Source organism: Carassius carassius, chromosome 28 (assembly GCF_963082965.1).
Source record: "Carassius carassius chromosome 28, fCarCar2.1, whole genome shotgun sequence".
NCBI lineage: Eukaryota > Metazoa > Chordata > Actinopteri > Cypriniformes > Cyprinidae > Carassius > Carassius carassius.
In genome coordinates, this window is record NC_081782.1 from 30,665,086 (window position 1) to 30,688,213 (window position 23,128).

A 23,128-nucleotide genomic window follows, 5' to 3' on the forward strand; every position below is an offset into this window, starting at 1 on the left:
CTCTCCACTCACCCTCAGCTCAGAGCAGCGTTCAGAAGGTTACTCTGGAAATCTAACGGCTTACAGAATTCACCTTTCTCTACTTAAAGGGATAGTAAACCTAAAAATAAAATTCTGTCATCATTTTCTCAGCCTCATGTTGTTTCAAAAATGTATGATTTGCTTTTATTTTTGGGTGAACTATCACTTTAAGTAGAAAAACGTGAAATCTGTAACCTTTTTCAGCATTTCCAGAGTAACCTTCTGAATGCTGCTCATTAATTACTGACTGCAGGCTGATGTTCCCCACTAAATAACACTGTGAATGCTGATTAATAAACACTACATTCTGTTTTCAACATGTATCGTCATGCCAAAATGTTACGAGATGTTACACTCACATGCAGACTACAGTAAATATGAGCGTACTGAAATTATTGGTGTAAATTCATAACATATCCCCATAATGTCTGATTCTGCAGTGTTTTACCTTGTTACTCTTTAGTTTGTTCATGACTTCAGTCAGAGCCGGATATCCTCCTCTGTACCTCCACAAGTGCACTATGTAGTGAACCAGAGGCATGTGTTACAGTGTGTACAACACACTTTCATATCAAACACAAACGAACATCTCATTCATATACAGTCAGAGGTGTCCAGAACTGACAGAACGTCTCAGATTACGAATGTAACTATGGTTCCCTGAGTAGGGAACGAGACACTGTGTCCTCTAGGGGGCGCTATGGGGAACACCTCGTCGTGACCCGTGTCTGAAGCAAACTTTGAAAAAACACCAACTTGTTGGCCGGCGACAGCCTCTGACGTCACTACCAGCGCAACTATAAATAAGCACCGGGAGAACACGTCATTCACTTCTTCGTCTGAAGCTTGGTCCGAAGCATGGCAGGGAGCTAGAGGACGCAGTGTCTCGTTCCCTACTCAGGGAAGCATGGTTACATTCGTAATCCGAGACATTCCCTTTCAAGGGAACTTCGAACTGCATCCTCTAGGGGGCGCTATGGGGAACAGTATACCCACACAGCCATGCTGAAGGGAGTGCAGAAGAATCGCCTTCAATAATGAATGCGATATTGTGTAGCTTGTCAGTGATCTACGGCTCTGTCTATTAAATGGCTCTCCATTTAAAAGCAGGTGATGGCGATTTAGCGGTAATCACGGAACCGGATTTACTGACTAGGTGCACATGATCATATCGTTAGATATATCGCCCAGCCCTAGTGAGATGTATTTTCTGAAGGGGGTTAGATGGCAAGGAGGGAGATTAAGAGAGGATGTCTCCTAGGGCTGCTCGATTATGGCAAAAATCATAATCACGATTATTTTGGTCAATATTGTAATCACGATTATTTAACACGATTATGAGGGGACCATATGACCAAAACATTATAGTGATTTAATTAAAGATATATAATGCATATAAAATATGTATTTCCTGTATATAAGGTTGCTACAATCATTATATCTGCAATGGTTACTTCACTGGTTAGCAATCTATCTACCATGTGCTTATCTTTCTTTTTACATGACCTATTTGTATAGTTGTATATTTTATTATCTGTATTTAATGTTCTAATTTTAATCTGTATGCACCAAGGGTCTGAGAGTAACGCAATTTCAATTCTCTGTATGTATGTGCTGTACATGTGGAAGAATTGACAATAAAGCAGACCTGACTTGCTATGACATCTACATTATAGAGACCAGTGGAATTTCAAACAAACAAAAAGTCCTCAAAATTATTGAAAATAATTAAACTGTTAGTAATAAAAAAGCAAAGGAACAAATACAATAGAATAAAAAGATACAAATTAAACAAACTGTGCTTTAAAGTTTTTTTTATGCAAGTCTCAAGCAGAATGATTATTTCATTTATTCACTATACCATTTATTATTAATGTCTCATTTCAGTTTAAGTTTGGTTTTAGTTTTGTATTTATTGCAGTTTATATGAAAAGGTTCATGTAGCGTGGTACATAAAATATAGCCTGCCGTCACTTTAAGAGCCGCACGGATCCAAATGACTGTTTCACACGTATTTTCATTCTCAACTCTTTCCATTCATTTATTACATGACCGACAAATGTGTAAGAATTACAGAAACCTCAGACACTTTGATCTTCTGAGACATACTAAAGACACACAGTGCATTAACATACAGACATCTGTTCCCACATCTCACTGAGAGAAAATGCAGGAAACGCCTCTCTCACATATGCAACAGTTCCTTCTCATCCCATTCCTTCCCTTCACATAGCACACTCAGAATGGTCAATAGTAGAATATAATGGTCTATATTAATGCAAGTGATATTTACAGCCATGTTTGGTGTCATTTTAATTGTCTCAGTGCAACTGGTACAATGGTCTCAGTCTTACAAAAGTAGATTAAAAGATAATTAATTTCCTAAGAATTAAGAGATATTTTGCCTACTGTAATGGGAGGGAGCGCCCCTTCCCAGGGTCCTCCATGTAAATTACCTTCTGTTCCCTTTGAGGTGTAAACTACCCTGGTCTGGGACCTGAGTTAATGCAAATTCCAATTGTTAGTTTCTGTCTTCATCTCGGGGGATGTTTGTCTTGGTCTGAGGTATTTAAACGATTGCAGCAAAAGGATCAAGGCCTTCTGTAGCTGGAATGAGCCCATAGCATGAAGTGTGTCCACACACTTCATACTATGTATTTTTCTAAGAGTCAGGTATGCATCTTTTACTCTCAGATTCATCTTTGAGAATTTGATGTCTTGTATTGATTTGATATCTATGAATTGGCATAATCCTTACCTGACTAATAATAAATTGTTACATTTGAATTACTCTGACTTACTCTGAAATTATTTTCTCAAGTAGATTAAGTGAAGGCTATGTTTCCGCAAATCTGCATCCAGGGTTAAGTGCATACTAAAACTCAGACTAGATGGAGCATAGGGCACATCAGGTGAGGTTTTAGATTTCTGGCTAAACCGCTTGACTTTAGTTAAGTTGTACTCAGTTGCATTAACTATGGGGGGCTAGTAAAAGTACTGGTCATAACTGCTGGTTATTGTCTCAGCTTTAATTAAGTTGTACGTAGTTATATAACTGTTGAGGGCTAGACAGGTAGTGCTAGCAGAACCGCTGATTATTGTTGGAGCTTTAACTAAGTTGTACATGGGTAGCTGAGGGGGACTAAACGGATTAGTCATAACCTCTGACTAATGTTGAGACTGGCGAGTTTGTGATCGTGGGGAACACGTAAAAGAACGGCCGTCGTGGGGCACCCTGAGTGACATAGATTCCTAATGAACGAGTAAAATAAAGTAAAGAGTTAAATTAGAATAATCAAATGTCAGAAGAATAACAATAATAATTAGAGACCAACAAACAACCAATTTGCCTTTCAACCTAAATTCGAGGTCATACTAAAATGGAGTCAGATTAGATAATAAATGGAGTCAGATTAGAGTTTAACCTAAATTAAATAACTCTACGCGCTGAAAGACCGAACACGCAGGAAACCTTCATCCAGCACCGGATACCTTCCTTGGGCCGAGTGCCTGGACCTTACAGATGTATACATGAATAATCACTAAGCGCAGCATTTTGACACATTTTAGCATGTACTTGACCGATTAGGCGTGCACCTTAAGCTAAAAGATGACTTTACATATCTGTGTTGTTTTGTCTCTTTCACGCTTATCTCTTCCTGAGGAGAAGCGCAAGTTCTCTTTCACGCTTTTAAAAGCATGAATAAATATAATTTGATAATTCAAGCACGTCCCATTTCGCAAATGTCACGTTACATTATTTTACTGATTTGCATGGGAAATTGGGCTTTTATGGAGGAACGAAAGCGCAGCGCTGCAAAAGGGGGAGGAATGGGGCACAATAATCGTTTAATCTAGTTTATTGGATTTTCATAATCGTTGGAGGCCAAAATCGAAATCGAATCGTTTTTTCGATTAATTGCACAGCCCTAATGTCTCCCCCACAGAAAGAAAGCCGCTTTCGCGCATCTCCTCAATGTCGGCACAACTCTTATGCTGAAAGTGATGGGCATGAGAAGAAAACGGCCTCTTTCATTTCTTTTCGATTTCTTTATGGAGATCAGGCAGAAATGGAAGGCTCACCTAAGCTGGAGGGCTATAGTCAGAAAGATAACGCTCATCAAGGCGGCCTCACAGCATCTCCTTGTTAGTGCACTTCCATGGCCAACTTTGCCGTGGCACGATCCATAACCTCCAACAGCTCTACATACGCAGGGCAGGAGAATTGAGAAGGGTCAGCCTCAGCTTCTTCACCATCCTCAAATATCTCCTGCTATTCCTGGGTAAAAACCCAGCAGAACAATCAGTGAAGACGAAGAAGTGAATGACGTGTTCTCCCGGTGCTTGTTTATAGTTGCGCTGGTAGTGACGTCAGAGGCTGTCGCCGGCCAACTCGTTGGTGCTTTTTCAAATGTATACTTCAGACACGGGTCACGACGAGGTATTCCCCATAGCGACCCCTAGAAGACGCAGTTTGAAGTTCCCTTGAAAGGGAACTCCTGACACATCTGAAAATACTGACCTTTGTTCTGTCATAATGACCATGAAACATGCAGAGGATTGCTCTGAGCACAACAAACACCTGAACTGAGTCCTACTGTTCAAATCCACTTTTAACTTTGCTTGAGGCAGTATACTTCCTTAAATCTTCAACACTAATGTTACTGTGTGTGTGTGTGTGTGTATTCATATAAGGTATTTCTCTGCACATTTCAGAAACTTCCCTCACTAAAATTGTAGATTTCCTTTTTTTCCTGAAGAAAGACAAACTATAATATAGCTAAAATATAATATAGTCAGATATGTGTGTTTACTGTTCTGCTCTGTAGAGGGGCTCAAATGACATTGTTCACCTGGGATTGAGTTAAGATGATTTCAGAAAGATGGTGATGTTACTTTCACACAGATCTATTTGAGCTCTTATGAAAGTCTTGTGGTTTGTGAGGCTGTCCTACCAGCTTGGTCTTGCTCTCCGTACCAGGTGTTCCAGGTGCCCACCAGCTCACACGGGTACCTGCTGTCTCTGTGGATGGACGGCAGCACCTCGGCACTGCAGACACAACACAACTCTGAGCCTCGGCTCGCGCTCCAGGGACTCTGAAGATGGGTTCATGTCATTAACAGCAAGAGAACGGCTTACCAGAGTGTGTTATAGGCGTCCAGACACTCGGGCTTCACGTTGTGAACTACAACACAAGCAATAAAACAGAGTTAATGAACACACGGCACAAGCATCGAGACATCTCTCAGCAGAGGGCAGAACCTACACTGGATTTTATACAAGTTGTTGTCCTCTTTCTTGGCTAGCAGATGGGAGTGAGCATCTTTTCTGGGGTCCACCTTCCGCACAAACAGTGATTTGAACCAGCTGTCCTCTCGACTCCGGTTATTAGACGCCGACAGACCCCTGAAACAGAACCAGCTCTGATTCAGTACACACATGAGTCCCTGCAGCACAAAAGCAGTCATCAGTAGCACAGGGATATTTGTAGCAATAGCCAATACACTGTATGGGTCAAAATTATACATTTTTCTTTTATGCCAGAAATCATTAGGATATTAAGTAAAGATCATGTTCCATGAAGATATTTTGTACATTTCCTACTGTAAATATATCAAAATTGAATTTTTATTAGTAATATGCATTGCTAAGAACTTCATTTGAACAACTCTAAAGATGATTTTCTCAATATTTAGATTTTTTTTTCTCCCTCAGATTCCAGATTTTCTAATAGTTGTATCTCAGACAAATATTGTCCTCCGAACAAACCACACATCAATGGAGAGATGATATCATGTGATATCTTCTCTTATGACTGGTTCAGGGTCACGTGATAAGAGCAAACAGAAACACACTCTCAGTACAGTATAAACTGAGACTCTGTGTGTTTCTGATAATCTGCATGCATCACTTATCAGTCACACCGACAACTATTACAGCCTTTTATTAATCAGTGGCTGGAAGCTAAAACACTGTCTTCACCATAACCTGAGTTATGAGAGTTATGAGTTATGACCTTGAGCAGCGCGTGCGAGCGCCTTTGACTCCCGCAGCAAACATGAACAGCGCAAACTTTACAATCAACACCCTGATAAAGTGTCTGTAAGTTACATATCTGCTCGCAGTAATACTAGTAGTCTCGTTTTTATCTAATGCGCCACTGCGTGTAACATTAGAGACTCTCGTGCAGCTCGTGTTTCGCTAAAGCACAAAGCTCGCACATTTATAACACGTAATCGAGATCAAACCTGATAACAGTGGTAAAGTGTCCGTGTTTCGCCTGATAAAGGCCTGAGCAGGAGCTCTGAAGGACTCTGGTCGCCATCTTCCTCCGATAGGACACACAACACCAGCAGCAGGCGAGGAAGGAGTTAAAGGCTGCAGTTCTCCGGCGCTGCCGCTGGGGGCGCTACTACTCACAGTTTAATATGATTGCTTACACTAACATTAAACATAACATACAGCTAGTGAAACCTTAGCTCAAAGAGCAAAACCTCAGCCTAAATCTCCAAAAACTATAAGCACATTCTCATCCTCACGCTTTCTTCAAAACACTACACACATTGTTTTGAAAGACACTAAACATACTTCTCTACATTAGACACAGAAATCTAACTTAATGTACTTCTTTGCCATTTCAAGACACTGCTTTCCAAAATACTACACATATGAACCTATTGATCAAACACGGCTATCAGGTGTCCACACACTTCAAACAATCAAGGTGTGAGCACTATAAAAAGATAACAGGGGAATTTTTGTATTCAACAGAAAAGAAAGACAGTGTTGCATGAAGAGGAATAGGGAGGAACATCTTTAGCTGGAGAGCTCTTTTGGATGTCCCAGGTCAGCGTGGTGATAACATCACAATATATGCTGCAATCATGCAGAATGGGGTCCTCATGCCAAAATAGGTCCTTACTACACCGACCACATACAGTACAGACCAAAAGTTTGGACACACGTTCTCATTCAAAGAGTTTTCTTTATTTTCATGACTATGGAAATTGTAGATTCACAATGAAGGCATCAAAACTATGATTTAACACATGTGGAATTATATATGGAATTATATACATAACAAAAAAGTGTGAAACAACTGAAAATATGTCATATTCTAGGTTCTTCAAAGTAGCCACCTTTTGCTTTGATTACTGCTTTGCACACTCTTGGCATTCTCTTGATGAGCTTCAAGAGGTAGTCACCTGAAATGGTCTTCCAACAGTCTTGAAGGAGTTCCCCGAGAGATGCTTAGCACTTGTTGGCCCTTTTGCCTTCTGTCTGCGGTCCAGCTCACCCCTAAACCATCTGGATTGGGTTCAGGTCCGGTGACTGTGGAGGCCAGGTCATCTGGCGCAGCACCCCATCACTCTCCTTCTTGCTCAAATAGCCCTTGATGCCTTCAGTGTGACTCTACAATTTTCATAGTCAAGAAAATAAAACAAGCTACTTTTTTTCAGTTTTTCTTAAAAACCCTTGTGCATGTGTGTGTTTTAATTATTAGATTTCAATGATATTTTCACCACTGAAGAAATCTGGTCTTCTCATCATAATATAATAGCAGAAATGAAGTCACAGATACACAACTGATTATTTCATATACATTTCCCTTACAGTATTTACCATTATTTCATATGTTTATATATGTTACACCATGTTTACACTTGACCTCTTCAACTTGATGATTTGATGCAATAAGGGAGAACAAATTACAGATCTTTAAAATGTAAGAGTGTCTCTGATACAAGGTGACCTGATATTTGCTAATAAACAAGTCATTTTTCACCTTATCATTCAACTTCAAAATGCTGCTACAAGACACGTTTCAAAAGAGAAACTTTAATGCTTATTGCATTAATTGCTGGAGGGTTGACTTTGGGGTTTGTGTTGATAAACTTGGTGCTTTAATAATTAAGCTGTGCATGTCTTCTGGGTTTCCACCGTGGATTGTAAGAGAACTCAGCTGAGTCATGTGGAAGCACAGCTGTCATCCGAACAGGGTTTGACGAGGAGATGCTGACTCATGCTTCTCTGTGGAGTCGACTCTGTGAAGAAATGTGAGTTTCTGTCTCATATTCAGCTGTTGTGCTCGTTGTTTTTCAAGCTTTGCCTGTGAAATGTGTCCCTTGTACCCTATCAGTCTAGTCGAGAAGACTTTCTGCAGCAGTCGCTCATCTCTGTACCCAACGGGAAAACAAATCTACCATCACGAGAACACAGCGATAACTGCGACTAATAGACCCACGATTGAGAGAGCTGGTAATCAATCATGCTGAATATGTTTCCAGATGTCCCACAGGAGTCCTAAAGGATCCAGCATTTATCTTCAGGCCGGAAGGAACTTTAACTGCTATACGTTTGACTGCTGTCTGTTTAGTTAAACACATACAGTGCTTCATCATGTTTGTATGCAACACCTTTAGTTAAAAAAAGGGAACACTTCTGAAAGAGAAACGACTTTCATCGAATCACCACAGACAGGCCTAGTCTAAAGTGGAGGGAGAAGACTTTGGCTGTATTAGTCAGTAACTCAACACTGTAAAGCATTGCCGTGAATTTAATGGTAAAAGACTGTAAAAATGCTACAGTAAAAACCTGTTAAATGGTAAGTTCCCCTACTATATATGTATTGTAAAATTACATGTAATTTTATGGTAGCACACCATTTTGGAAGTGAAAAAGAATGTATAATTTAAAGCGAATAACCATATCCATAATTCTTTGTGATACATTTCAAATGTGTTTTTGTTTGTTGAAATAACTATGTTTCTTCTTAGTGTTTTTTTGTTGTTGTTGTTGTTGTTGTTGTTATCTCAGTTTCATGCGTGTCACCATGATGGTGTTTAGTGTTTGTGTGAATGACACCGTGCACCTTCTATATAAAGTAGTGTTTAAAAGCTGCTTGTGATGGGTTTCAGTTCATTATGTGACTTCCTCATCACAACCTACTTTTTGGTGGTTATATTATAAAGGTACAAAATGGGTTATTATATTAACATTGTATCAATTCATGAAATTACAGTATTTGACTGTATATGAATATGTATTAAATTGTTCCAATTTCTTATAGGCTTCATGTATATTTGTATTTCATATGACAATATATTTAATAACTGTAAATGTAATATATGTAGGTAGATTACATAACTACACTTCTGGTCTTTATTAAATCAAATGCAAAACAAATGAAAGACTGAAGCAAGATAAACAAGTGTAATTAGTCTGCGAGAGCTCCAGGAATATGTTATTTCTCCCTTGTGTTTGCTAACTTCTCCAGTCTCAGTAACACATCCTGCATTCAGAAGACAGAGATCTGCTTGAGATCTGACACCACTGGCCTGAGAAACAACAGAACTATTACAAAATGAACCAGAGATTACAAATGCAAACACACGTTTACGGCGCCAATATTAATCATGACATGCTTCAACAATTTGGATCAAATGTGAAAACATTTCTGATGATCTGAGTTCGTGTTGATTTAAGTTGGAATCACATCTATTGATTGCAGTTTCTTTCAAAACATCAAAGCACATCTGTCATTATCAGCGCTTCAGTGCCAGAACAGAGTGTTAAACATTGATATAACAAATTAATAATTGATTACATAACATTTCAACCATTTCCCAGTTCTCTCTGTAAATGCTGGTGTGTCTGTCAGAATGAGGACGGGAGTCTGCAGCACTGGTTGCCAGGGCATTGCTAGGTGGTTGCTAGGTTGAGTTGAGTTGAGTCCATTCCTAAGTCTCTATGATATTCTTGATCCTTATATATAGCTCCCTTCTTCCTTCTAGAATAGTAAAATAGATAACACCAGAAATACAATAACGAATGTAAATTCTACAGCGTCTAATACTTCAGTTTCATAAACTTATCACTGTATCTACCACTTTGTCTATTTAAATGGGGAGTCATTTCATTTATCACCAGTAAAATATGGAGTGCCACAAGGATCTGTCCTAGGTAATATTATTAGAAAATACGGAATTAGCTTCCACTGTTATGCCATATGCACATAAACGGACAGTCACCACTGATAAGCTTCTACTAAATATTGTAGAAACTTAAGATGCTTTGCAATGATTTGTATCATAAAAAGCACTATACAAATAAACTTGAACTGAATTTAAAAATTATAAATCTACTTTTTAAGAAAACTGACAGCACATACAGGGCCCTCAAGATGGGCTGTACAGTGTTAGAAAAGAAAAAATAATCAGTTGAATAACTTGGATGCAGTGTCAGAGCAGAAGAATGAATGCAGTCCAGCAGGTGTTGTGTTGTAGAGCATGGGCCTCTAGGTGGCGCTTTTGTCAGTCTGTTGAGAATCGTTTCCTCACACACACATCTGCATCACAGCCGCATGTGACCATGCATCGCAGATGTATAGAAGAAAAACAGCAGTTTCAAAATAGTGCAAAGGCTGCAAAATTAAATATACAAATAGAGCTGCTGTGGAGATATACAAACAGGTGTGAACAGAATGATTTACTTGAGAGTTAAGTCACATTTATCCATACCTGTACTTACAATATATAATAAAATATTAAAACAAGTGTCTGTATATGCTGGAATGAGGCTTTTTCTTCACTAGCATCAATTCTCTTCACAGGGTCTTTGAATCAGCTGGTGTTTTAGTGATTTTTAGTCCGTTTAGTCAAGATCCAGAATGCCAGTTGAATAAACCCTGACTTTCAGAGTTGACAAAACCAAACAATTCCAGCCTGGCTTAGATCAGATTCAGCAGGTTCACACATTCATCACAGTAGATGTTCTCCGTCAGGTCAGGGTTTGGTCCAGAGTTTGTGATTCACTCTGGAGTTGATGCACCTGAAAGTGTCTGCGGCCAACAGCCAATCACACAGATCAACCGACAACCGAAGAGGAAAAACAGCCATGACAAATATCTTGGATGGGATTTAATGCATTTACAAGGCAGGAAACATCACAGCTGATGCCACAAATGTTTGTGAATACAGCTGAAAAAATTAAATAAAAATTATTTAAAATACCAGTGAACCATATTAAAAGTTGAATATTGTCAAAATAAAATTGCATTGCATTGAGGATGTGATATATATATAATTTATATACAATTGATATAATTAGCAGCATCCCTAAAATGCTATAATTTGTTGCAAGAAAAACAGGGGGTGGGTGATTTTTACTGTGTCAGATATGTGTTTACTCACGGCTGATTGCTGAATTGATTTGAGTTTGTATGCTCAGGAACACAGTTGTTGAACCGATCATCTGATCCTTAAAAGTCATGTGACTAATTATACTGGTTCCACACAGCAGGTGTATTTCTGTCCTCTGCCAGCAGAGGCGCTAACCAGTCAAACTGCACTTGTGTTGTCCTGAAAATATCTGCCTTGGAAAAATGGATGTGCAGTGAACTGATTTGGCTCAAAGGGGTTTTGAAGGAATCTGCATCAAACTTCTCAACCACCTTCCTCCTCATGACAAAAATGCCAGAAAAAGGTGCATTCGTGCATTTTGTGACCTTTCGGTACAAACGGGGTATTAAATCTCTTGCATGACGTGTTCGGAAGTGAGCCGCCATCAAGCCTTTGTTCACGTTAACCTTAGATTATAAGAAATGACTTTGAAGCTATTCCTTCTTCATGCGCTCTGCTTTCTTTTCTGCTTTCTCTGCCTTTTATGGTCACTTAGAGAGGAATGGAGCGAGCCGAGCCATTCCAGTTCAGGCATTCCAGCAGTTGTGATTTTTGGCACACAGATCCACAGGCTTCAATCAAGAGCTTGGCACGGGTCGACCGCAGCACACAGCTGGGCACACAGGTCCACCAGAGGCTCCGAAAACATGCTGGCGCAGGCCTGGGAGTGATTTGGCCTGTCCCGAGTGACTCACGAGAACAGCAAGCTTATGTTTCCCACTTAACCGCTTGGGCTGAACATTGTTTCATGTCTGCAAAGTTCACGCAGTCCACGGAACACTCGGGCCCCAATGATAATTTAAACAAGAATGGGACGCAAACACCTCTAGCTATGCAGCCGTGATTTCACACATTATTATTACATTCAGAAATGTGTTGACGCAATTCATAACAAGCATGTGTTGTGTTCTCAGCATTACCACAGGAGGCGCTATATTGGCCGTTAGTCTTGGTTTTCTCCTTCAGGTCGACTCCTGTCATGACAGAATAGTTAGTTAGTTAGCTGTTCTAACTACACTATAAAAATTATAATTGGAGCATCATTATCCCATAACTTCCCCTACTTTTAAATTAATTCATGTTTAATTCTGCCATTTTTGTTAATTTGTGGCATAATATCAATATTTTCTTGTGCCATGTCTGTGGCTCAGTACAAAGGTTTCACCCTGCACAATTTTTATATATTGATAAAAATGCTTAGATACAGGTGAGTCAATAGGTAAGTAAACTTAACTGGTGGTTACACTGACAACCAATACTGCCACTCAGTCTTCTTGCCACAGACAGTGTTGACCAGAAGATGGCAAACTCTCTATTAACTGAACATGTAATACACACATGAATGATGTCACTGTACCACAATTTCATTTTTTTGTTGTTTACACAGAGAAGATTTCAGTATTGTTTTCAAACATTTGCACTTGAAATCTGTTTCAAAGAGTTTGCCTTTCAGGACCTAAAAGGCTGATGTTGTGTAGATGAATGGCCAAAATGCATATAACATTTTCTGTTGTTTAAACGCCTCCTGAGATGATGCTGTAAACACAGAGGGAAGGCGGTTTGAGGAACACTATTGTGGCGGTCTGTCGTGTCTGTAGTCAGTCAGTGACTGTGTGGCAGGGCAGGGGTTATATCTGCAGTGTTCGGTTGTGCATGTGAATGGTTACAGGTGCAAGTGAGAATAAGCAGAGCCTGGTGGAGGCATGACAAATACACATACACATTAATTTATCACACTATTAAATTAACAAATCACAATATAATCACTTACAGGTCATGCCATTCATCACACAATCAGTCAAGAGTCATTTGTTTCCCATATGCTAATCATTTTACTTCATCTGCAGAGTTCTTTCGTCCACCGCAGGGGATTCTGGAGTTTTTCAAAACAGGAACTGCTGGAATTAATCCATAGTACATTTGATTAGCATGTGAGTTAATAAGCCAAAAGGTTTATGGCATGAGATGAACTTGAGAAGATTGCTTCCGTCTGCTGCCGTATGGCTAATGAAAAAACCTAAACCTAAAGTCAAAATGAAGGTAAACTGGTGGGACAATAACCGGGAATATATGGTCAAAAGATCGGGTCTGTGCATTCAGACTTGCAATGTAAATGTGGTTTCATTGTCAATTGTTTCCCTTTAGATTGTCTCTACCGGTGTCTTTGTTACCTTATTTGCCCTTGTGCATATAAGCGCTATTGTTTCTGTGTTCCTTGTCAAGTCTTGTTTATTCATGGATGTTTTGTATGTGTGTGTTTAGTGCTTTTCACTCTGTGTGAGTGATCAGTCGACCAATGCACATCATCCCAGAGCTTTACTACTCTTTATTTGCTGAGGTTATTGAACAGATCAGTTGTCAAATATTGGCCAGTGCTGTGTCCTTTTGATAATCCTAGATGTTGATGGGATTCCTCATTTCACAGAAGCCATGGCTGGAGTGTATCTAGAGCCGAGTTCATCATGTGCAGGAGAGCTTGTATTTTTGACTTGACAAGAATGCTCGCCACCCCTGGAATTCAGCAGGATCCTTTGGAGGGATTTGCTTTAATCCTAAAATATAAATCACATCAAAGAGGGATTCTTGGCCAAAATATTATTTTATGCTTCAGAATATGGAAATGTTTAGACCAACAGGAGAGCTTTAGCCACATTACTAGTGTTCATAAGGAACTGACTCAAAGGAATAGATTGTCCAGACATAAAAACTATGTAATCATTCATTTATCCTTCTGTTGTTCCAAACTCGTATTTTCACATTTAAGCAAAAATGTCCATACTGTTCTTTTCCATAAAACAAATGTGACTTGGTCAGTGAAGCATGAGAAGATGACAGAAACGAAACATGAGAGCATCAGGAATCTAAATCCTCAAACAAGGTCAAACAGTACCTTTGTGTGAAGAACATGCAGAAGTCTTTATTCACTGAGAATCGTCCACCGTAGCTCTCAAACTTGCACTTTTAAAACCAGCAGCAGGTTGACAATCCAATTCTCACGGCCAATTGTGAGGGTTCAAGTGCAGATTACAATATCAGATTTCTAGTCAATAATGGACTAAATTGTATTCTGTTCCTCACATAAATCTATTGTATTGCTTTAGAAGACATGTATCACTTACGTTGTTTGAACTGCTTTTATGGTGCTTCTTGGTCATTTTTTATGGTATGCGTATGGAAAATCAGCATGGACATTCTGCTTCATTTGTGTTCAGAAAGAACATGACATGGATTGGAATGACATGAGAGTGAGTAAATGATGACTACCATCAATATTCATTTTTGGGTGAACTATCAAACAGTATGTGAATCATTACAATTTTGTGTGCACTCTGTGTTCTAACAGAGCAATAAATGCCTACATTTCACCGCCCATGTCTAGCAGCTGTAAATCACATTCACCAAAATACGCTTTGCAGTTGTAGCAGGTTTCATGAGCTTTGGTGGTATATACAGTATAGGTTATTGAGAGAAAAACACTGGACAATAACATATGCTGCTGTGAATATTATATTGATTGATTTAATGTGTTCCCAACAGGCATACTAAATCATAAAAGATAAGGTGCAGCACAAAAATCTTGCAGCCACAAGCTTTTCTCCTGCGAGTATTGGACTCTCTCCGCATCAGTCATTAGCACCGGCGTCCAGGGGGAGTGTGAAGAGAGGTATCACACGCTGGATTGCACAGATACTTCAGGCCTGAGTAGAGCATGCTTGGCCAGATTCTCTTGGGAAAGTTGAGCTGAACTGATCCTAATCCCTTTTGATACCATTCCTCAAAAGTGAAATATGGAATTCCAAATGTCTGGACTATGCTTATGCCAGCAGAAGTTTCTAAACTCCAGATATTCCTGCAAAAGCTGTTTTACTGTTAACATGCGCACGTGGCCTGAACACCATGTAAGGACTCTGCTGCTTTTGCAGACATAGCGTCATCTTGTTGTGTCAGATGAGGATAATAGAAATGTTTGTAAACCCACCTGCATCTCTCTCCAGCTGACTTCCACCTGGAAATAATTCCATCAGACCAAAATGATTTGTCTTTTTCCTGTTTAATGATATCTGTACTTGTGATGATACATCTGTCTGTCTGCCTGTTACCTGTTTACTTGGGTTGGATTTTATGGGAGTGTTGGACAACACAAGTCTTATTGTTATAATTACTCATCCGCAAATGGAGGGGACAGAAAAAATAATGTCATGCTATGCCCTTGCCAGATGTTTAGTTTTTTAAACAGATTTTTATGGAACATGCAACAAAGTCAACTGCAACACAAACACCAGGCCAAATTATGCTTCTGCTAGAGAAATAGAGTGTGTGTAGAAGCATGAGCTTCTTCATGCGGTTTAAAGCAGGATCCTTTATAGAAATGAACTTACTGGACACTGAAAATATTGACGTTTTTCTTCCATTCACAGACCTCATCACCACTGCGCTGGAGTTCTGCATAGTTGAAACACTTACACATTTATATTTGGCAGAGGCTTTTATCTAAAGTGACTTATATGGCATTCAAGTAATAGTTTATCAGTTCATGCACTCGCTGTGAATCAAATCAATGATCTTGGCATCGCTAGGGCCGTGTGTTTGCCAGGGTGGTCTATGTGGCCATCCAAGAGTCTCTATGATGTTCTGGTCTACATCTACAGCACAGGACCCTCCTTCAATTTAATGCTGCATTTGGACGGATTATTTTTATATAGAGAGGTGCAGCCAATCTTTTAATCTAACTCTCACGCATTTAGAGTGAGAAACACTTTAGGACTCTGTGTCACTTTTCCACACTACCCAATTAAATCTTACAACAAATAACAGGACAATGAAAAATTTATATGATCATAGAATCATTTTCCAACCACTGTTTGATTTGTCCAAAAGAGATTTTATTGAACTGTTAAAGCAGAAAGATTCTGCACCAGAACCAGACAGAGAAAATGAAGAAACAGCCATGAGACAGGTGTTTCATAAGTTTATCACATACTAATAATGACAAAATTTAATAAATGTTCTATTTGACAGACCACTATGGCAGGTAATAATTTAATTGTCACTTAGTTATATACTCAGTAAGTCAGTAACTGTATTGAAATGGGCGTGAGAATTTAGACTAAAACATGCCTTTTCGGCATGCATCATATTATCCACCCAATAAATATTTATGCATTTAGATATTTGTTTACTTTTTTATAAGAAAAATGACTGAAATTGGATCTGAGTAAAGAGTAGGTCCTACATTTCCAGGAAAAAAGAGTGGAGTGGAGTCCTGAGGCGACTGACCAAGGTGGAGCCAGAGAGACAAGGAAGCCTGGCACAGCTGGTGGACCAATGGGCCACGGTGGAGAGAAGGGGGGCTAAGAGCAATGGCGCCGGCCCAAGATGGAGTCTGGGTCTCGGAGATTTGAGGCGGAGACCAGGGATCCTCAGGCCTTGATGGAGCTGGAGACTAACAGGCCCACAGTGACTCTAATCCACAGATCAAAGGCTGAGGATGATCTGAAGGTCTGGCAGGATGCAGTTGCAGCAGGGCATAGGATGACAGAGGACACAGAAGGGGAGGTTGGAGAGGGAGGCTCGGTGGGAGTACATGACAGTCAGGGGTTTCAGGTATAGTGTAGGCAGCCCACACATACCAAATTGCAACTCCCAGCACAGGGAGCATGGCGGACGGGGGAATGACCTCTGCATCATGACAGGGCTGACAGACAGTTCAACATAGACTTCCATGGTCATTACAGGACAAAGAGGTTATTCATAAATGGCCTCCCCGGACACAACAGCACAGACAAACAGTTCAGATGATGATGGAAGAAGGCTGGGTATATCCGAATAAAAGTCCTGCCTCAGCTCACCATCAGTGGGCGGGACTTTACTCTGTGGGACTTTACTCTGCGCCCCCACATTCCATTGTGTAATCCTCCATGTGGGGTTTTGTTACCGGCTCACACACCTGGTCAGATGTTGTATGAGGCTCTGGCTCCGGGGTGATCCTCAGCTTTCACCAGCTCGCGGTGGGCTTTGGCTCTCCATCTGGGGTGGGCTCTGGCAGGGTAATGCTTGGCTGGTGTCTGGGCCTGGATTTGAGATGTCTGTGAGGTGTGGCTGGATGGTGATGTTGCAGTCAACATTCACTTCGTCCACTGTGAGTGTGGATCCATTGGCCCACAGCACAAATCTCCCACAGATCTCCCCTGGGCATGAAGAAGTGAAAGTCGTTATCCAGACCACACTAAAATCCCTTCATCAAGCAGACGTCATCGCAACTTGCATGGTGGCAAGTGTCGAGGAACTCCTCTACATAGAGGAGCTTTAGATAACGGCCATTTGAAAAATAAAAACAGTCCACTTAACAGAGTGTTGCCCCTGTCTTTAATTTAATCCACATGAGGTAGATCCACACTTCAGGGGAAGTCGTGGCCTAATGGTTAGAGAGTCGGACTCGCAATCGAAGTTGTTGTGAGTTTGAGTCTCGGGCCGGCAGGAATTGTAGGTGGGGGGGAGTGCATGAACAGTGCTCTCTCCACCCTCAATACCACGACTTAGGTGACCTTGAGCAAGGCACCAAACCCCCAACTGCTCCCCGGGTGCCGCAGCATAAATGGCTGCCCACTGCTCCGGGTGTGTGTTCACAGTGTGTGTGTGTTCACTGCTCTGTGTGTGTGCACTTTGGATGGGTTAAATGCAGAGCACGACTTCTGAGTATGGGTCACCATACTTGGCTGAAATGTCACTTCACTTTCACTTTCACTTTCACAAGAAAGGCTGGTGACACACATATACATTGACGTTAATGAGACCTGACAAACTTACACTGAACAGAGAGGACCATACAGAGGCCAAATGAGGATAATTAACAATGAATTAAGAACTCAAATCAATAACCATGGCAACTATCTAGACAGGGCAAAACAGAGCAAACTGAAAACAAAGTCCAGGGGAAAAAAAGCAAAAAGGGAAAAATGCTGTCCAAACCTGCCTGGCACTACGTGAAAATTGAAATTGCCTCGTAATTCCAATAAGTGGTTGTGCCACCCTTTGCAGCAACAACTGCAATTAAGCATTTGCAATAACTGCCAATGAGTCTTTCACATTGCTGTGGAGGTATTTTGGCCCACTCTTCTTCACAGAATTGTTTTAAAGTGGTCATATGATGTGATTTCAATTTTTCCTTTCTCTTTGGAGTGTTACAAGCTCTTGGTGCATGAAGAAGATCTGTAAAGTTGCAAAGACTAAAGTCTCAAACACAAGGAGAAATTCTTTATCAAAGTTAAGACTCTGCCACATCCCCCTAAAACACCTCGTTTAAACACACCCCCCACATCTCTACATCACTGTGTGGAAATATTTGTGTAATGCTGCCCAATGTTCACGCAAAGAAATAAGTAACGTGGTTTCAGTAACACAGTTAGTGTTGAAGCAGTCATGTCAGAGAGATGTGTGTGTATCTAGGAGAAAGACAAAGCACTTTATTTGGTCTTCTGAAAGCAGATGCATTTAGGAATCTTTAAGATCACTTACAACAGAACAGCAGTGCATTTTATGGACTTGCTAACTCCAAAGTCCCCACTCCAAGGGCTCTGCTCATTATAGGCATAGGGATGATAACTTGCATTTAGAACTGTATAGTACGAATATGTGTACCATTACACCCCTAATATACTGTATATATAGAAAGGCTACCTAACATTACTAAAATCTACCACATTAAGCATTACAGCAGTAATTTACAGTATTGAGGTTAAATTAAATATAAATTACTGGATCAAAATAGGGACATGTGATTAATCATCAATATCTCACTCCAGTCAGGCAACCAAAGCTGGTAACCCTACAGTAATTTCAACAAACTTTGTGTTCTTTATATTAAGTTTTCCAGTCAGGATTTAGGGAGCATCATAGTACAGAGTCTGCACTTTTGAAAGTTCTCAATTATGTTTTATGCAATTATGCAATTTTTGTGTTTATTGACCTTAGTGCAGCTCTTGACACCATAGACCATGAAATTCTTATTGCTCGACTTGAACGGGTCGTAGGGATTCGTGGTACTGTATAAAACTGGTTTAAGTCCTATCTAACCAATAGGAACTCTCCAGTTAACCTGGGGAAATTTTTTATCATCATCTGCCTTTCTTACATGTGGGATCCCGCAAGGATCCATTTTGGGACGCATCTTGTTTTAATTGTATATGTGGCCAATTGGATCTATTTTTAGTAAACATGGTATATCGTTTCATTATATGCTGTTGACACGCTGATATATGTACCAGTAAAGAAGGAAGGCAACCTTTTAGAACCTCTACTTGCATGCTTAAAGGACTTGAAAACATGGTTGGCTGTGAATTTTCTGCACCTAAATGAAGGTAAAACTGAGACTATTACTTTTGTACCCTCCAGTGCATCTGGGTCTACTAATATTGATTTAGATCCTTTATCTATCTATGGTAAATCCACGGTTAAAAATGTAAGTATCATTTTTGATGATGCCTTGATATTTGATAAACAGATCAATGGTTTGGTTCTATCTGGCTTTTTTCAACTAAGAACACTTGCAAAGATTAAGCCGTTTTTATTATTTTGTGATTTTGAAAGAGTGATGCATGTTTTTGTGCCTTCTTCTCTGGACTACTGTAATTCCCTGTATGAAGGGATTAGTCAGTCCACCCTTTCACGACTACAGTTTGTACAGAATGCCGCTGCAAGGTTGTTAACAGGTTTTCGGAAAAGGCACCATATCACTCCCATTTTGTCATCTTTACATTGGTTGCCGATCCACTACTGAATTGATTTTAAAATTTAGCTGTTTGTTTTTAAATCATTAAACTTCCTTGCACATAATGGGCCGCATGAATGACTAACAGCTGTTAATGCACAATTACCATTTTAGATCGTCAAACTGTACTATATAAGTATTAAAGAATTAGAATAAATCTAGGCTAACACATGCCATTTCAAAGCACAATGCAAAACTGTGATATTCATTCACTGATGCTCTTAAATCATCATAAGCGGCAGGGCCATAGACAGTAAAAGAAATGGACACAGCGACCCCATTGGAACTCAATTGAGACAAGTGAAGCCCATTTTTAGCGATTTTTAGCACTTCCGTTTCTGACGCGCAGACTCAAACTAAGCTTGATGACGTCAGCAACCTGTCTGACAGATGTAAATCTTCTAGTAGCTGTGCGTGCAAACTGCCATCGTTAATCTTGCAGAGACGGCGAGCTTGAGCGGGGAGTTCTTTGGCGTGAGTGAGCAGGAGGCCATATTAAGTTTGCCTGCGAGCTTCTCCTCCTGTCTGTACGGTAATTTCTCTACTGTGCGACAGAGAGTCGAGTGGTTATGACGCAATCGTTAGCCTATTTTTACAAAAACTGTTTCTACGGGGCCATAATGTAACATAGAAGGTAATGGAGCCCTTTACACATTGTTGTGTATCTTTAGAAATAAATAATGGACAAATGTAGTCTTTAAACACCTCAGATGTAAAGTTATTCGCTGTCAAAGTGACGCCAAAATGAATGGGAGTCAATGGGATGCTAACGCAAGTGAAGTTTTGCTACAAGAAGGCGGCACGCGGCCGACTTCAACTTCCGGTCGACTTCCTTCCCGCCTGGGCAGGGCTACCTGACAACCTGCCAAAATAAAAGCCTGCTGATTTTAAGTTTGAAAATGATGAAAATGCTTTTATTTAAAAAAAATGTTTTAATCCAAAGCAATTTACAATTGGGGAATAGATAAACCGATTTTTCTTAAAGAGGTGAACAAAGAAAGTAGTAGTAAATATTAGCATTTTATTTTTGTTAACTATAAAATAATTGTATTTGTATTTGATACTAGGCCTACGTTTTAATTTTAAATAGTATTATCACACATTATTATTTAGTTTATTATTTTATACAAAAAATCTAAATAAATAAAGTGCAATAATATTATTACTATTAGTAATACATTTTTTTATAGTTATATTTAAAGGGTCACGCTATATGCAGTGCAAGGACCAAACCAAATCTCCAGGTTCTCTTATGAGAACCAGGCTGAAAACATTATGTGCACCCCTGCTTATATTCCTGATTTGTTGCAACTGTACTCTCCATCAATATCTCTTAGGTTCTCTGACCAAAAACTCTTGATTGTTCCTAGGTCGAGATGCAAACTGTGGAGAGACCATGCTTTTGCAGTATTGTTGTTGTAATTGAATGTATGCTCTGTGCCGTGTATACGTGATGTGTATATATTGTCTGCTTATCTATTTTTTTTAATCTGTACAGCACTTTGGTAAACTTGTTGTTTTTAATCGTGCTTTAGAAATAATTTGCCTTGCCTTACCATACAAACAGGCTGTTTTTTCTTTTATAAAATGTTCTAAAAAACAACAAGAACAACAACGACAAAACACAAGGCTTAAGAGTTTAAGATCCTTGCTTGTGAATGTTCTCATTGGGTGTAGATCATTGAACTATCGTCGTACATCAAGCACTCCAAGTGTTTCAAATGGACAATGACCAATGAGAAGACACTTAAAAAAATAGAAGACTCCAATCTCTTAAGAAAGCATAAGTTATATGCATGGTGGTGATTTAGTATGAATTTGTACAAAAATTTACTATGTTTAGAAGAAAAAAAGATAAGCATGAAGGTTTCACTTTAACCTCAACCCCTGAGTAGGGTGTACGCAGATTGTACGAAAATATACAACATGGTTTTAGTGTGGCCATTCTGAGAGTTATTTTACTGAAAAGATGTTGCATGCAGGTGTTAAAAACTTGCTTAATGCTGTTTACGTATTGATCTAGATAAAATGCATTGCTTAAAAAAGTTAAGGTAACACTTAAATCACACTTGTGATCTCAGTGAACAAAATGTTCAAGTTGAACACCTATACTTCAACTGAGCAGGGTATGTAATCTGTTGAAAACACAATGATGTGACAATGGTCAATGAAAACCAAAATCTTCAACCCACAGAGGACTGGAATCACAGTCACACTAAAAATCAGGCCCTCAGGCCTCCCTCATGGATTCTGTTTCTAGCCGTTTGGTTAGCAACATGCACACCAGTATCCTGCTTGAGGTAATTTTTAGGGCTCTTGCAGTGCTCCTCCTGTTCCTCCTCACACAAAGTAGCAGATACTGGTCCTGCTGCTGGGCTGTTGCCCTTCTATAGCCCTGTCCATCTCTCCTGGTGTAATGTATCATCTTCTGGTATCTCCTCATGCTATTGAGACCTCCTTGTGCCAGCCTGAATGAGTTGAATCCCCTGTGCAACCTGATTGGGCTGCAGGTACTGCTATATGGAGTGAGAAGAACAGAACACAAATCTAGAGACAAATTGGTCAGGAAGGATAAGGAGATAGCAATATCTGTGGCCACCACCTGCAAACCATTCCCTTTTTGGGTTTTGTCTTGCTGTTGTTTCTCCAGAATCTGGTTCACAATCACTTCTGCTTCTTAACTGGATAGACTGATATCCCTGAAGTTTAACAGAGTTGTACTGTGATGATTAAGTATTCCCTTCAGCAGTGTATTTCAAATGAATTTCATATTATTTTTTGAATGTGTTACCCAAGTAAAATACATAAAGAAAGGTTAGTGCTTTCTTCTGATTAGTTCATGTTATGGGAAAAAGATAAAAGTAGTAAATGTGTAATTGTGGCAGAGAGAAGAGTTTTTCTGAAAGGTTTCTGCCCTGTGTTTCTGAACATCACAGAAGTAACAGCACGTCTTTACTCTTCAAGCTGCATTATTTGAGAAATCATTCATGGATTTATGTTCCTGTGTTCACACACAGTTCATGTATGAGCAATAGGGCCACTAATGATTAGATCAGTACAGTTAACTGTTCTTAAATGGATGTCTTGTTTAACCTTTAATAAGATTAAGCATTAGATAGGATGCTTCTTTCAATGCTTTCAAATCTAACTTTGCAAACT

At 39.7% G+C, this 23,128-nt stretch overlaps 1 protein-coding gene across 1 annotated transcript in view; it reads right to left on the reverse strand.

Moving 5' to 3' along the window:
* LOC132108546 (protein NipSnap homolog 2-like) overlaps positions 1-6,429 on the reverse strand; it is a 13,905-nt gene extending 7,476 nt beyond the window's left edge. The window contains exons 1-5 of the mRNA XM_059515246.1: positions 6,271-6,429; positions 5,289-5,428; positions 5,162-5,207; positions 4,977-5,071; positions 470-540 (exon numbers count right to left, since the gene is read on the reverse strand). Of these exons, the coding sequence (XP_059371229.1) occupies positions 470-540; positions 4,977-5,071; positions 5,162-5,207; positions 5,289-5,428; positions 6,271-6,347 (429 nt within the window). The 5' untranslated portion in view covers positions 6,348-6,429. The remainder of the gene's footprint in view (positions 1-469; positions 541-4,976; positions 5,072-5,161; positions 5,208-5,288; positions 5,429-6,270) is intronic.
* Positions 6,430-23,128: the final 16,699 nt, after the last annotated feature.